This window comes from Carassius auratus, chromosome 43, assembly GCF_003368295.1.
Source record: "Carassius auratus strain Wakin chromosome 43, ASM336829v1, whole genome shotgun sequence".
Lineage (NCBI taxonomy): Eukaryota > Metazoa > Chordata > Actinopteri > Cypriniformes > Cyprinidae > Carassius > Carassius auratus.
Genome location: NC_039285.1, coordinates 1,992,312 through 2,009,638, shown reverse-complemented (window position 1 = coordinate 2,009,638; position 17,327 = coordinate 1,992,312). Strand labels below are relative to the sequence as shown.

The 17,327-nt window shown below is 37.5% G+C and overlaps 2 protein-coding genes across 9 annotated transcripts in view; one reads left to right on the top strand and one right to left on the bottom strand.

Moving 5' to 3' along the window:
* Nucleotides 1-748: 748 nt before the first annotated feature.
* Nucleotides 749-9,469, bottom strand: lsm14ab (LSM14A mRNA processing body assembly factor b). 5 transcript variants are annotated; one of them, XM_026230489.1, is made up of 11 exons: nt 9,191-9,469; nt 8,721-8,884; nt 8,505-8,637; nt 7,410-7,520; nt 6,132-6,308; nt 5,934-6,023; nt 5,657-5,848; nt 5,368-5,539; nt 4,668-4,697; nt 3,654-3,894; nt 749-2,635 (listed from the first exon to the last, which is right to left on the bottom strand). In XM_026230489.1, exons 1-11 carry the CDS (start codon nt 9,309-9,311, stop codon nt 2,615-2,617), a joined length of 1,452 nt encoding a protein of 483 aa, XP_026086274.1. In that variant the 5' UTR covers nt 9,312-9,469; the 3' UTR covers nt 749-2,614. The 5 variants fall into 5 exon arrangements, with proteins under 5 accessions (XP_026086274.1, XP_026086273.1, XP_026086276.1 ...); XM_026230488.1 differs by having other exon boundaries at nt 749-2,638; nt 9,191-9,468; XM_026230491.1 differs by having other exon boundaries at nt 749-2,638; nt 5,934-6,017; nt 9,191-9,468.
* Nucleotides 9,470-9,642: 173 nt separating this feature from the next.
* The window catches only part of LOC113061409 (transcription initiation factor TFIID subunit 4-like), a 69,937-nt gene continuing 62,252 nt past the window's right edge, over nt 9,643-17,327 (top strand). For all 4 annotated transcript variants that reach the window (XM_026230486.1, XM_026230485.1, XM_026230484.1 and 1 more), the window contains exons 1-2: nt 9,643-11,410; nt 13,816-13,958. In XM_026230486.1, coding sequence (XP_026086271.1) covers nt 9,976-11,410; nt 13,816-13,958 — 1,578 coding nt within the window. In that variant the 5' untranslated portion in view covers nt 9,643-9,975. The remainder of the gene's footprint in view (nt 11,411-13,815; nt 13,959-17,327) is intronic.

The following is a 17,327-nucleotide window of genomic DNA, read 5'->3' as shown; positions in this document are numbered from 1 at the left end:
TAATTTATATAATTAAATTATATTTATTCATTTTTTAATGTATAAATATAAATTACACATATATTTTAATCTGGCCACTCTGCAACTGTTTTGAAATTTCTAGAATGAGGAAATTAATTGTTGTTAATTAATTTATTATAGTGACATTCATAGGTTTTCTTTAATAATAATAATAAAACTGTTGTGATATTTTTGCTTTTCACTGTCATGTTTTGAGTATAGAACGAATATTAACATTTTAGTTTTCTCGTTGCATGACTTTTCTCATTTTTTTTACAGAATCAAGAATGTATTTTCTTAATATTCCCAATAGTATTAAAAAAATCCTATAAATTACATTTAAAACACTTGACTCTTTATACTGGATTGGATAACATGAACAACACATCTATAGCGTTATTAATGTTATTTTCAAAGTCAAAAGTTGTGTTAAATCGAATGCACCGTGAACTTTTTTATACTATGACAAAGTTATAAGACAACCAATAAATTAAATATTTTTAATTCTCAAAGTAAAAAGTTGAAGCTTTTATGTGAAAGATAAAATGTTTGTCTATTTTCATTATCCTGTAACACTCAAAACGAATATATGTTATTAATTAGATTAACTGTGGTAAGAAATGAGACCTTATTGTAAAGTGTTAACCTTTAATTTTTTACTTGGATTGTTGGCACATGCTACTAATTAATTCTTTCTGTTTGCATACATGTTTATTGATGATAAACAAGCACACACACACACAGAAGATATTGAACAACTATTTATTTCTCTTGTTGAATAAAAACCTGTTTGAAGCCCTCTAAGAGCACACCATGTACAACTGCTCCAATTCAGAAAAACTAAACAAAAACTTGCCAATCAAATTCCTCCAGAGTTCTGAAAAAAAAAAAAAAAAAAAAAATCACATCAACCCTGTAATACACGACACATTCTGCACATCTGTCCAGTTTAACATCTCACACAAGGTCCGCTTCGACTTCATTCGGCATCAGGCGTGATCTCACTCCAGTCCAAATTAAGCCACTCGTTTAGAGGTTTCCCATCATGCCCTGTTCTGAGTGATCGGTCAGACTGTGTTTCACTAGCTGCCTGCGTGTTGCAATTAGTAGTGCTTTTAAAGGGGGTGGCTTAGTTTATGCCAAATCTAAGAAACAGTGATAAAAATAAACCCGCTGAGAAAGAGCAATTCTCCTCCAAATGTCATCCGTAATTCAGTCTTTGGATCTCTGAAACACAAATTAAAAATATGAAGCACACAGAAAAGTAATGAACTCCCATCCAACAGTGCAGGAACTAGTGCTTCCGTGTCATTCAAAGGGGAGAGACGGGATCGAACTTCACATACAACAACATACAAGTGGATCAAACAGGAAACAGAACTATTCACAATAGAGGGGTTCATTGAAGCATTATGGACACTTAATTCGGGTGAAACTCGCCTCCCGTTTACACTGAGCCTCAAATGTGACGTCGAATGTTTTTACAGAGCTACACGATGCATCCGTCCTCTCGAATCTATACTGAAATACTGCACATTGTGAGAAACCTTCTTGCACAATTCAACCAAATCACTTTCTGGTATATGAGCTTTATGACATCAAATATAGACCGCCGCACATCACGTGTGACCCTACACAGGCGTCGTTTGTCTTTAAAGTGCACATGAACACAATTTCGACATCCAATCTGGTTTTTAAAGGGTTTCGGGATCTTTCTTGGCATGGTCATCGTTCAGAGTTTGTGTTGAGTTTATATCAAAAAGCCCTCTTAGTTAAATTTACATAATTGACATCAAAAGGCAAGAATAAGTGGCACTCAGATATCAAAATGCATTTTAAAGAGAAGAACAGCAAGGTGAAACAAACTTTCTGTTTTGAGTGGCAGAGAGAGGAGGACTTCAGCACAAAAACAAAAGTTAAATTCATCAGTACATTCAATCGTAAACCAGGCTTGACCAGACTATTCAACCAACAAAAAAAAAAAAGCGCTGTTGGGGGCTGAAATAAACTAATTAATTAAAACTAAAAATGTACTAGTACTACAAACCATGTCAAACTACTAAATGAAGCAAAAGCACCAATGTTTTATGAGAATGAAACCCTGCAGCCTCTAGACTGGGTTTTGGTGCTTCAAAAGACATTAGAGAACAGATCCAAAAAAAACCCGCATGGCATAATAAAGCTATGACTGAGGAGCGCTCACAGTATCAGCTGGGTTCTGTACACATCACTGAATATTATCACATACCTTCCTCTCTATATTACGAAAAGAACTAAAAGTTGATGCGAAAATACTAGATAGTAATAATCATCATCATCATCTTTCCACGGAAGTTTGACGGCATCTTGTGCACACATTCTCCCTTCTGAATGTATCGAATGCGGATCGAACGTTTCCAAAAACCAGCAAATGTTTTTATTTCTTTTTCTAGAAAAGGAAGAAAGGAGGAAATGAACTCAAAGCTGTGTGTCCAGCTGAAGGCAGGCGAGGCCTGCGCTGGTGTTAAACAGAGAGAGGCAGTTCCCGTTAGTCAGGAGTCGAAACCAAAGCGTTAATCTAGACGTGATGATCGGAGATTCTTGGCTGTTGGGAGGATCTGGTCTTCAGATGGGACTACGCTGCCACTTTATTCTCCTTCTGAAACAAATGTCAAACACACAGACACGGACAAGAAGAGACGAACGTTAGAAAGACATTTAAATTTAGAGATTTAAATAATTCTACTCTTATTTCATTAGAGTAGAACGTGTTTAATTTGGGGGTAAAAAAACTCCAATATTCCAATATCAGACAAATAAGATGAAATGCCAAACCTCTAATTGGCTGAAAATGATACAGTCACAACAACCAGTGTTATTTCAGTATTTTCTATATACTATTATAATATTTAATAAGGTTTTATCTTTATTAAAAGTTTTTGCAATTTTATGAGCCTTTATATACATATGTAAACATTAATATACATATGTAAACATTACATTTTTCATGTTTAAATACCGGTAGCTTTAATTTAATTTTAGTTATTTTTCAAACATGAGAAATGTTGCCTTGGCAAAATAAAACAGTGTATGCTTTCTTGACTAATTGTATTTGCATGACCAAAAATGGGTAACACCTAATTTAACGATCCATTCTCGTTAGTTGCTTATTAGCATGCATATTATTAGCATAACCAAATTTTAGATCTCTACTCAACACCTTAACTGAACAACTATCTCACTAACTAATAACTTAATAAGCAGGGATAACTCTTAGCTAATAGTGAATGTGTGTTCCCTATTCTAAAGTGTTGCCCAGGAAAGATTTTGAAATAGTTTTACACAACACATTACAGATCCCTAATATTTGAGATGGACCTTTTACACAGATTGTGACAATGCTTTTCCATCAGGAAACTTAAAAAAAAGTTATTTATAAATAATCTTCAATTATATAACACTAAACTTGGTATTATATTGTCTTTAAATGACTGAAAGCTAGTTAATGCTGCTGCATGAGAGTTTCTAACAGCTCTCTTCTGACTAAATTTTCTCAACCTCATTTGAGAAGTCATAAAAAAAGCTATTGTGGATTTTTGCTATTGGAGCAAATGGGAATGCATGAGAAACATGTGACAAGGGTCCATTACTGTGGGAAGAGAGGAAGTGCTAACCCTGTACTCAAAGTCAGAGAACTCTCGCCCTCCTCTGCCGCCTCTAAACCCGCCTCTGAATCCTCCGCCGCGGGAGGGCATGAACGAACCCCTGCTAGCCGCTCGCCCGCGGCCCCCGCGGAAGCCCATGCCGCCGCCGCCTCTCCCGCGGAAACCACCACGTCCACGATTGTAACGCAGCGGAATCCCGAACGTCTCGGCGTTCATCCTCCTCTCCTCAGCCCAGGTCTGCCTCCGCTCCCTGAGAACCAAAAATACATCAAAAGCAATTCAACAGTGTGTCATTCACTTCTGCTGTTGTGTAAGATGCAATCCCTGAAATCCACCTTTGGCAGGATGCCTGTCTAATCTGCAACATGTTTACGTGACATTCATCTCGGAGTGAGCTAGATTTAGATCCTGATATAAAAAAACAGCTGCTTTATAAGATGCCATGGATACATTTGTAGCGAAAGGTTTCATTCTGTGACTGTGTGATAAAACTAGACCTAATCGTCTAAATGCAACCTGAAAACACAAAGCTGCATTTCTGTTGCTTCAGTTATATTATTTAATCAACACTTTGACCAATTAACTTTAATATTTGTAATTGTTTGTAATAACTAAAAGCTAGGGCTTTTAAATAATATAATAAATAAAAAGAAAACAGAATAGAAAAAGAATAGAGCAAGCTAGTGTTAAAGGTTTTTTCTTTTATAGTTGTATAATAAATGAAAAGAAAATAGAATACAAAAAGATTAGAATAGTGAGTGCTAAAATATATATATTTTATATTATTATATAATATATATTATTTGATCAGGTTTTTCAACACTTTCTGACCAATTAACTTAAATATTTAAAACTGTTTGTAATAACTTTTTTTTTTAAGAGATCCCACTCACAAAGAATCATTTCCATCTCAAATAATAATCCGGTGCAACACCATCTGAATTTCTCTGACTGCCCTGAATTCACAAGCGTAGCTTCATAAACACATTCAAAACATTTATACATGTATGTAAAAGACTGCACCTTCCAAAAGCACCTCCAGATTTCTCCTTTCTAGAAAAGACAGAAGAGCGTACGATGATTCATTCACAGTTACAATAACAACAAATTACTATCACTCAAAAGCATTTACACCCTGTTTGAACCAGCTCAGACAAGATATGATGCTAACTTTTTTTATTTACAGAAAACTGGACTAATATGCTATTTCTGTTTTCAGTTGAAGTGTGAATAAACTGTATATTGTTACTTCTGATAAAAAAACAAAGTCATAGCTTTAAAATGGTCAATTGTCACTAAAATTTGTTTTGGTACTCTTTTCATTTGTCTATAGACATCAATAATATGACCATTCAGTGACCATAGCTTGTTAGTCAACGAGACAGAAACAAACAAACAAAAATCTCTAGAGAGAAGACTTTTCCTATTATATGTACTATATTATATTGATTAAGTGTTTACAGACATTACAAACACTACAAACATGTATTTTAGTTCCTCCCAATCAAAAACAAACACTAGAAATTTAACAAAGTAAAAAACTAATTTTAGTATAAAAACTGCTTTTTATGCAATTTACTAAATTACTTTATTACTTTGCTAAATATAACTTGAGAACTCCTTAAGAAAAATACACATTTTATTTCCAAACGAATCGGTATCGAATCATGAATTCTGCGCTGATACCCAGCCCTAATGAACCGCTTACTAAAAATGTTCTCACCTGGAGTCATCACACGAGATGTTGTCGAAGAAGGACTTGGATTTGTCGTAGTAACAGTTGGGTCCCAGAGGATCCTCCTCATCAGCGTTGCTCTCACTGTTCTGGGTCTCCACGCCTGAATCGGTCTTCTCCTCCCCGTTCAGAGTCTTCTCCGGTTTCTCACTCTTCTCATCTGCAGCACAGAGGGACATTAAAATACTGACATTAAAAATGCAACCTAACAATGCACTCAACACTGCACTCTTGGTTTGTGTTGATGTAACATATTAACAGTTTTCCCACATCGCACCTTTAATCTTGAGTTTGTTTTGGAACTCGCGGTCGATCTCTTCCTTATTGAACTGTGCATTGGCACTCTCAAAGTCAAAGTCTTTCTCAAATTTCATTGGTCCATCTCTACGCCCATTAAACCTGCCCCGCCCATGTTGACCGCCGCCTCCGCCACCACTGCCCCGCCCCTTTCTCACTGGAGGAGCGCCACCTAGAGAGAGAAACAACCGTTATCACAAATGACGCTTATGATCATGTTTATGCAAACACAGAACAGGAGTTTTAAAGCGGCTCACCACCAGAATGCCGTTTGTTTGGGTCTTTGTTATCAGGCCTGTTTGAGTCTGATTCTGGCCGAGGAACCCTCTGAACATCAGACGCTGTAGCTGAACAACAGATATCACAATTAATAGCTGCAGGTGAAAAACTCTTCTTCAGCTATACATGCACATTAAACTCTAATGCTTATCGTTTTCCAATGCCCTGATTCTCACCTTTTTGTTCCTGGTTTTCAGCAGATTTCTGGGTGTTGAAAGCGGGTCGGCTCACTCCTGAGCTCCTCTGATTCACTGTACTGGATGCTGCCGCAGACGGGGCGACTGGGGCCGTCTGGACCGCATGCTCCAGGGTCGGGGTCTTCCTCAAAGGCTCCAGAGATGGGCTCGAACGACCTGAACGAGAGGACACAATTCTGACTCAAAAAACAACAACATGACAATGTGGACAAGAGTTAGAAGATGGAAAATGTCAGTGCAGCTCTGTATCTGAACTTAAGAAATGGTTCATTCACTAATGAGAATTTGCTGAAAATGTGAGTTTGTTTCCTCATGGGAACAGATTTGATCAAATTTAACATCACTCGCTCACCAGTGGATCCTCTGCAAGAAGTAAGAAACAAATCCATCGAGTCCAGAAAGACACTGATAGATGTAAACATGTTTAAATGATAGACATTTTGGACTGTGGGGTCACAATTATTAATATAAACTTGTATTTATATGTACAATATGCAAATTAATTGCAACGAAAAGGGAAAAAAAAGTTGAGATAAGATTAGAAAAGCATGAAGTTCACCAAAGTCCAAAGCAATTGACAACGATGTCACAGAAAACGGTAAATAACGTGATTCCGTACACAAAGTGCATATCAAATACGCTGAAGACTTAACCTTGAAGATTTGTGGAGATTTCTCTCCTGATTCAGAAGAGAAAGCAGTATTTTCGATAGAAGACTCGCATTTTAGCTGGAAGGAACGGTTTAAAGGAAAGAAAGTGTCTTTAACTTCAGCTTTTCACTTCTCCAGATGTGAAATGATGGACTGGAGTGGTGTGAATTACTTGTGATGTTTTTATCAGCTCTCATTCTGACGGCACCCATTCACTGCAGAGCATCATTTGGTGAGCACGATACTACATTTCTCCAAATCCGATGAAGAAACAAACTCATCTACATCTTGGAGTACTTTTTCAGCACGTTCCTTTTTCCGTGAACTATTCCTTTAAGACAACACTAAATGAGCATAATTTACAATGCATTTATATGAAAAAACATATCTTTCAAATAAATGCGCACTGATGAATCATGCACAAAAAGACCAGCATCTATTATTATTTTGATTTCATGTAGTCTTCACAGAACGCAGTTTACAAACAGACCAGAGAAGAATGACACTTGAGTCACGAAACTGTGTTGCAGCAAAGACACATGCCGTCTACCAAAAGACGAACACACTAAAGCCATTCGTAACACGTTAGCGTGGGTTCTCCGGTTACCTTCGGGTTTGGTAGCACTCAGCGAGCGAGAGCGCGAGGGAAGAGCAGAGCTTTGGGACAGAGGGGCGTTAGTGCTCGCCTCGCTACCGAACGCAGGACCTGAGCTGCTTCCTGTGAGGGGAGGAAGTGCACAACTTTAAGTGTGAGCTTTAACACATCACACACTCGGAGAGAAACGCCTCATATGAAGCTCACATAAGAGCCACTTGTTTAACCAATGCTCACTCAGACTGTTTGCCTTTGTCAATATTTCTTTAAAGTTTAAGAAAAGTCCTCTCCAGGTAAGTGTTACTGTACTGACAAAATCTAGACTGATAATAAAGTTGAACACATCGGTTTTGAAACGGTAATAAATCGACTTTGTTTTCTCTGGTTATTGGCACATATTATGTGTGTGCAATATAAAACGTTTCAAAACAAACTTTATGCAAATAGGCACTTATATTGTATATTTTATTGAACATATTGTCAATCTATCCTGTCATATATCTAAAGGCCAGGCATTATCTTAACTTGCACTGTTTCTTATGCCATGTCATAAGGAAGTTTACAATTTAATGACAAGGCAAGACACCACAGGTGAAACCAATAGATACTAGACCATACTAATATCCATCCTTTTCTTGCCATAAAAAATGGGACTGGCTTCCAGCTTGTTATTAAAAATGTATGTCTTACCATATTATTTTAATGTATTATCTCAATTACAAACACTATGGTTTGTAGTGCAAACATTTTTAAGGTTTACTATGAGTGTTATTCTTCACATTCCCAGCTTGTGCGTTGTGAAAGGAGGATAGAAAGGAATAAAACTGTGACGGCTGCTGTATGTAAGAGCAGAAAAACTGGTTTCGAGAGAATAGCCTTCAAAGATATGAACTCTGATTGAAATCCAGCAGACGAAAATAAAAGGAAACATTTACTTGTTTTTTTTCCCTCCTCAATTATTCAAAAAAAAACTGGAACTGAAATTGACATGTGCATGGTTTTGCCGGTAGAGTCTTGCCTTAAAACATTTCAATGTGTTATTTGGCATAGATTCAAACAATCTATCTTTCTTCTAAACACTGTCTACAAGAGTTAGTGTGAACTCACCAGCAGTGACCGCCGCTCCTAACGGCTGCGGGACCATCGGACTGGAGCTAAACTGGGTGTACGGGGCCCGACTGAACGGGGCGTACGACTGGAATGAAGGAGCCGTGGGGCCAGCGCTGGAAGCCAGAGAAGACTACACACAAACACAAGAACAAAACAGGTCAATAATCCCTCTGTCTTCTGTTCTGCAGATACACCTGAACGCGTGACGCTCACCTGCACGATGGCGGGATCCTGAGGAAGGTTGCAGGTGGGCTTGGGCGGCTCGCACACCGTCAGGTCTTTGATGTCACTTCCTCTGAATATGATGTACTCAAAGACATCCTCTCGAGGAGGGATCGGTCTGTCCGTGGGACGGTCCTCAGTGCCAAAGGACTTCACTAGAAAACAAAACCAAGAGGGGAAAACCTTAACACCCACACAACTTGCAAAATTAGATATTCTGCTCACCAGTGCTCCAAGTATATTTACTGTGTATCTGATTACATTAGGCCAGCTCTAACAGTTAATAAGCCCATATCTGATTTGTGTGTAAATCTCTCATGTAGGTGTATATATATATATATATATATATATATATATATATATATATATATATATATATATATATATATATATATATATATATATATATATATATATATCTAGTGTAATTGTGAGTATATGCGTGTGTTTATTCTTCGTACCTTTAGCCAGAGCCACAGTGCTGTTCTCGGTGTCGATCGTGTATAAGACTCCTTCATATCGGATCTCGGCCTTTGAGATCAGACTGATCTTGCTGCCGATGTAAGGCGTCCCTCCGCTCATCTTTCGGCTCGAAGTCACTCGTGCGCGGCTGCTCGACTCCTTTGATCTTCTGCGCGTGCGGTTTTATCGGACTTAAAGCTGCTTTTCGCTAATTCGATATCGTTTTGTTTCAGCTTGAGGTTTAACACGACATGGCCGAATTCATTTTCCTCCGAAACTGAACCGAGATGCATGCTGGGAAACGCGTCCCCGACGCTCCCTCACGGAGGTATCGCGAGATTTCAGTACGTTTTGGGAATTATGTAAAATGCGTATTTCGATTGGGAAGTAAATAATTAGAAGTTTTTACGTAAATGGCTATAAAAGGAGTATTCTATATCCCCATGCACACGTGCATCTGCACATTATATTATAATATAAAAGTGAAAACAATAATCCCGCCCAATCGACAGCTCCTGCAATAGTTAAAGCCTGTGAAACGGCAATGTCTGTTCAGAATAAACTATATGATCTCAGTTATAGCCAACGAGGAGAGCTGAGGAATTTGTTGATGCACAATTACTATGCTAACCAACAACATAATTGAAGGACACTGTACACTGAAACATCAGAGCAATAACTACACATAACACGGTTTAAAGTCTATCCAAGTATTGAATTTACAAGATTTGATATCAGAAGCTCGATATCATAAACCTATCCACCATAATTGAGTTTCTTATATATGCTAATCTTTGAAATGTCTGCATCGTTTATCTTTAAATTCTGTTTCTCTTGCTACATTTTTGTTAATGTTACTTGTTTCAGAACGTTCAGAGAACATTCAAAAGTAACATTCCCACAACTTTTGCCAAATTCTAAAATGGAACGTTCCCTTTACATTCACAAAACTAATAAAACGTTTCTAAAACATTGCAATATCTATCTATCTATCTATCTATCTATCTATCTATCTATCTATCTATCTATCTATCTATCTATCTATCTATCTATCTATCTATCTATCTATCTATCTATCTATCTCAACTCGTGTAGTATCTTGAGTTGTAACGGGCGACAACTGTTTGGTTTTGGCCCTCTGACGTCACATCCATTCCCACAATGCCATAGTAACACGACTGCGCACTCGCGCTCGTGGACGCGCACCAGCAGACAGCCCATCACACACAGAGCGAACATGGCGGGCGCCTCCGACCCTCTGGAAGACATGCTCTTCTCCGAGGTGGACGAGAAAGCCGTGAGTGATCTGGTGGGCTCGCTGGAGTCTCAGCTGGGGGGCCAGGGCGAGCCGCCCGCCGCGCAGCCCGAGAACGCGCGCCCGGGCAGCGCGAAGCAGCAGCAGGCAGGAGGAACAGCGCAGCTGCCTGCTCCTGTAGACTCTCCATCAGAACCACAACAACAAGCACAGCAGCAGCAGAACGCACGGAAAGCTGCGCGCAACCCGGATTCCGACCCGAAAGACGCCAGCACGGATAAGCATTCCAAAGCCTTGGAGAAGGAGAGCCCTCTGAAGTCGCACGGCAGCATCATCATCATCACTACAGCAGCAGCAGCAGCAGCAGCAGCAGCATCCGATGCTCCTGCACCGGGCAACAAAGGTGAGAGCCCGAGGGACACCCGCAAGAAGCACCCGGGGAATACGCGCGCGCTGCGCTCCGCAGCATCCCACAGTCTCAACGGCAACGGAGGCGACGCAGCATCAGCATCACCCAGCACCTCCAGCCCGGGCAGCGCGACTTTTACCGTGTCCAGTAACCCGCAGGCGATCACGCTGGACCGCGGGACGCCCACCATCGCGCTGCACCGACTCCCGCGTCACATCATCGCCAGCATCGCGCAGAATGGAAACGGCACGTCCGTGTCCGCGCTGGTCCAGCAGGGCGCGCGGATCGGAGCGGCGGGCGCGCAGGTCAACCACAGCAAACCACCCACGGACGCGAACAACGCGAAACCCGCGGCGACCTCTGCGCCTCCCACCGCGGCCACAGCAGCGCCCGTCAAACCCGCTGTCAGTGTCAGTGCGGCTCCGGTCATCAGACCTGCGCAGACGCAGACGCAGACGCCAGCGCAGCAGAGGGTCGTAACGCCGCAGCTGATTGTCAGACCACCGCAGCAACAAACTACAATACAGCTGCCCCCCGGATTCACCATCCCTCCAGGTACTCACGACTCTTTCCCACATGCTAGAATAACAGTAAAGTGATGCAAACTCTGAAAGAACACAGCTGGAAGTCTGGGTGTGATGTAGTGAGCTAAACACGTGACCCACATGAAAACTCTTCTTGTGTGTTATTCTGCACATCAGTCAGCTGTTAACACATCAGTAACACTGTTATGCTTTTTAACATGTGATGTTCTTCCTTCACTATCCGCTTTAATTGATCTTTTAAAAAATACAAATGAAATTCCTATGCAGACACAATTTATATTTGTGTCTGCATATGATATTTTATTATATAATATTTTAAGACTTTCAAGCATTTAAACAGAAGCATTTGGCGTAATTTTCCCCCCTGACATCACAAGACAAGCATTAATTTTTTTCAAATGTGTCTGAACATAAAGACTTAAACATTTTGGTTCCGTTATGGACCAAAAAGTGTTGTTCCAATTTAAGGTGAACTTTTGAAAGATTTAAAAACCATCAAAGTGTTTTTAGTTTTTTTTTTTCTCAGAAATGACTAAATTTGAAACTTTTTTTCTCAATTGTTTTGCTTGAAAATTTGAGAAGTTTGTTTCAGACACATATGCTTGCTTCGATATTTTATGTAACATTTTGCATATAATATAGTGACACTTAAAGATTTCCAGATACTTTATTCCTCTATGAATTATGTACACATTTCCAGTATTTGTGAACAAACCTCACACCAGATGATATTGATGTAAATTGCATTTGTGAGTTGATCAGATGCGTTCTGGAGCGGCAGCATTGATGTTCTCATACTTCAGAAAACCCCAGAAACACTGATCTGAAGAGCCTTTAATGCAACATCAGTAACATTTGTTTCATCGACACTGAGGTGGTTTTTGCTAAAGGTGACCATAAAGAGATCTGAACCTAAAACACATCTGGAGTTTAAATGATAACTGTAGATGAACTTTACATTGGTCATTTGGATGCTGTCTGATGAGTTGATGGTGATGACGCACAAAACTGAGTCAGTTTGGAGTCAGGAGCAGAACAGATCAAAAAGTGACTTGATATCTTACAAGTTACTTTTTTACACTGTTCACAGATGAACGTTTCAAGTCTAGCAAGAGAAATCATTTTTTTAATGATCAAGAATGATGAATCATGAATCAGTAGTTAATTTGTCCTTTCTTTCAGTACTAATAGACAGATTCACCTGTTGCTGATAACCCAATGAAATCTGAACTTTATCTAAATCACTGATCATTATTTCACACTAAGATCAGGAGTTTAACTGTGATGATCTTCGGTTTAATGGGTCAGTGGTTTTGTTTTATAAGACTTTTTTACAGGATATATTTTTTAAAATACATTTTTCTTCACATAAAATAACTTAAAAATATTCTTAAAATAATTCTAACAGGAAACACATGAAATAAAAATAACAATTATAATCTTTTTTTAAATAATAAGAATATCTCATGAATCCATGAATTTCTAGCAATATTAAATTGTAAAATATTTCTTTTCTCATTCAATTTTTCTCTAATTTTTTCAGCTTGAGAGTTGACTTTGAATGGGTTTTTTATTGAGTTCATTTATTGAGTTATTTTATATGGTCCTGTGGTGTGATAAATGACTACAGTATTGCATTTAGTCTTGCAAATAATGTTAAATCTGCATGCATAATATAACAGAAGACTGAACAAATGAGGTTTAAATGAGAAAGTGTTCAGCAAGTCGCAATACACAAGCTTAATAGAAGTATTTGAAAGTTGAAAGTGAAGTGTGGCCAGGTATGGTGACCCATACTTTAATTTGTGCTCTGCATTTAACCCATCGAAGTATACACACCGTTCGTTGCCTCACCTCAGTCGTGGTATTATGGTTATTCATCCCCCCACCGACAATCCCTGCAAGTCATGAGACTCGAACCCGCAACCTTCGGGTTGCAAGTCAAGCAACAACTGCCCTCTTGTCATCCAATGCTATTTTTAATTTACTTTTAATGGAAATCCACACAGATAAAGACATCCAACATAAACATGCAAAGAATAATAATTAGTTAAAATCTGAATTAAAATTTTGGTTTCAGAAAAGCTTCAGCTGAAACTTTTTATGTTTCAGGATGCTTTTTGTGACGCTTTACTATATATTTGTTTTTGTTGTTGGAAGATATACACATTCTCAACTTATTAAAATGATTTCATGTCATTTACCCAAATGCTATTTTGAATTTATTGTTTTTGGGGAAATGCATTCACATAAAGACATCAGACACACATATGCAAGATAAAAACAAAACCAAAAGATTACTTAGAATTTGAGTTATTCACAGTTTTGCTTCGTTGATTGTCATTTTTTTTCATGCATGGATGAGGATTTGGGTTTTCTCCGAGGTCAGAGGTGAATGACTGGTGTGTGTTTCAGGGATGGTGCTGGTCCGGACGGAGATGGGTCAGCTGGTGATGGTTCCTCAGCAGGCTCTGGCTCAAGCTCAGGCCCAGAACAGCATCTCACCGCGGCCCTCCACACCCACCAGCGGGGCCACATTCAGGGTCACGACCCCACAGGTAATGACAATACAAATCTGACACACAGATGACATTTCTGAAACTCGAGAACCACATTTTTCCTAAGCCTCTCGCTGGAAAACTCAAATTACATCAAGCTTTTTGAATTCAGACCCGATGCTTCTCAACAAACCTTTTATCTTTTTGTTTTTGCAAAGGCAATATGTCTGTATGTTCTGTGTCGCTGATATAACTGAAAAATATCTGCTGAGATATTGAACACATTCCTCTACAAATGAAAAATTAATCACACATAATCAAATCCTCTTCACAGTAAACACAGAGAGACTGTGACTTTTATTACTTACTTAAAAGTTGAATTCTGTGAAGTCTAAAGACACAGCAGTGGAAACGAGTGATGATATTCATATTGTGATCAATAAACCCCAGGTAATTTGATATGTTAATAATAACCTGTTCACAGATGCAAGGAACTTCTGCGAAATTAATAGTTAATCACACTGGGCACGTATTATGATTTGATTCATATGCAGTGAGCAGAAAGCACTTCTGCGAAACTTTTGACTTTTAAAACAGATTCCATGAGACACAAACACTGATCGAAATACATCAAATGATGCATAAATGTTTAAAATTAAGATTAATGTATTTGAATCCACACATAAAATTTCCATCCATCTGGATGACACAGGTTTAACATGAACGAATAAACTTAAACTGATGCATGTCTGTCTATCGTACTCGTAAATACTAAATACTCAATAACCAGTGTATTTGTTATACATTTGTTATACATTATGCATATATTTTATTTAACTGAATATTGCTTGCCCATATTTAACAGCTAGCTATATTTATGCTTTTAAACTTAATAATAGTTATTGTTTCCTTAATGAACAAATCAATGCGATTTGAAAAAAATCTAATTTCAAAATATTAAAATCAAAAATAATTAAATTGGTAATAGTAAACCATGCCATGATGTTTTTTTGAGTGCAGAAATCCGACCTGGTTTATGTTAACACTGACAAACAAGCATCACATTAAGTTTATTAGTTTTTGTTAAAACTGTGTAATACATTAGAATTTATATGCAATTAATAAACTTTTGTTTATTAATTGCATATAATTAATAAATTATATGACCTCATTATCAAATTGAGCGTTTCCTGTCAAACATGCATTCAATGCAAGACATTCAAACCTTCTTTTTAAAACTCAACTATCAATATAAAAGAAATATTAACAATTAAGAAAATGTTCACTTTTTTAAACGAAACACTATTTTCTTGTGCATTTTTTGTTTTTTTACTGCAGAAATGATTTTCACATTGACCACCTGTACACTTAAATCTTCTGAACTAGTTTTGATGCATGACTGTAGATGAGATTCACTGCTGACATCTAGCGGTGCACATCAGTCAGTGCATCCCCGGATCAAATTCAGTCATCTCTTCTCATGCAATGATTTATGATTATATATATATATATATATATATATATATATATATATATATATATATATATATATATATATATATATATATATATATATATATACAGTTATCTCAAACATGAAGAAGTACATAAATAAAATCCTATTTGCTGGTCTTTTGCTGTTTTTCTGTTCACATATTAATATCCCTCATAAGAATCTAATATGTATGTGTATTCATTGGCCACAAGAAGGCAGCAGCCGTCATAATTGTTTTTGTTATAGTATTTTGTATTTTTTAAATTATGCAAAAAAATGTTTTTAAAATAATTAGCAATGTGTATATGTATTTATTATGATAGTAAGATCAGAGTAGTTTGTGTGATGTAATGTAGCTCTAGTGTGAGAGTGTAGTGTTCGCTTTTTTCCAGCAGATGGCGCCAGACGCTCGCATTTATTAGTGGCTCAATGGTTTAAATGTTCACTGATGTTAATAACGAATCCGGCCATTCAAACATTTAGACAACATTGCAAATAACAAAACACTTAATTTCTGATGTGTAGCAGATGAGTGTGTTTTAACATTTGCATTAATGCATTAGGAGACGCTTTTGTCCGAAGCAACTTACAGTAGAGGATCAGAGGCAGTTTGTCATAGAGCCAATACACAATGGCAGAAAATCTAGGCAAGACTTTTTTGTGCAACCATTAAGAATAAAATGATCATGCTATAGGCCTATTTTTGATTTTATGCCTCTAGACACAAAATGTAAAATGTATACAGTGTAAAATATCATTATACTACAGTAATATCCTTTCTGTCTGTTGTAATGGTTATGGTTCATGACTAATACTTGTTACTGCAGTTTGTTTCTAGTAATTTCGCAGTGGCATAAACTTTAAAGTTTAAGTTTAAAGTTTATAGCAGTAATGAGTTTCCCTGCTAAACTCTGTTAAGGACAGTGAGGTGAGGGTTTATATTCCCGGGCGTCTCTCTTCATCCTGCTGTCAGTCATTCTCTGGTTCTCTGCGACGGAAGACGTTCTTCTTTCCCTCCGAACACCATTAATCATTTATCCTCCAACTGCATGATCGCTGTAACTTTCAGCGAGGTGCGAGAGACTCCGTCAGATTGTGTGTGCATGTGTGCGGCCCCGAGCTCTTCCGTGTCTCAGGGGCCCCGGGCGCCGCTCTCTCAGTAGGGGCCCAGAGACGAGCATCTGTGAGGAGAGAGCGCTTGCTGGCAGTGGAGCTGTTAAACCGTGGCTCGGGCGTCCAGGGCTCCTCACATCACAGCGCTGGCCCTCAGAGGAGGGATTTTCACCCGTGTTTCTCCCTCTAGACACAGTGATATCAGGGTTTGCAGTACAAGAATGATTTTAGGATGTCAGGAACACCGGGTCATTATAATTCACCTTCAAAGCACAAGAAATACAAACGTATATATATTCCATATAACAGTTGTTTCGCATATTTTGAATGTTTTAGAAGTGAGGAATTATTTTATATAAGAAATTAAATGATTTGATATATGCATGCTTTGAATAATTTAGAATTTTATAGAATGTTTAATATTTTATACATTTAAGTTTTTTCAGCATATTTTACCATTTTAGATATAATTTATATATATAGGCAAAATAAAAGGTTCAACCAAGTGTTTACTCAGGGTTAAACTCAAAACTATATTGTATATATTTAATAATTATTATGTATATTTTTATTGTTTAGAAAAAATAATAATTTAAGAAATAATAATTATTTTATATATGTAATATTTTAAAAACAATAAATAATATAATATCAGAAATAATAATAGTTTTATACATTTAAAACAATTTAGCATATTTAAGAAATGATACATTATTTTATATAAAAAAAATAAGAATTATTTCATATTAAATATACATTATTTTTTATATTTAAAGTTTATTTTTAAAATTTCAAAATTTATATCTGCAACATTGCCAAAG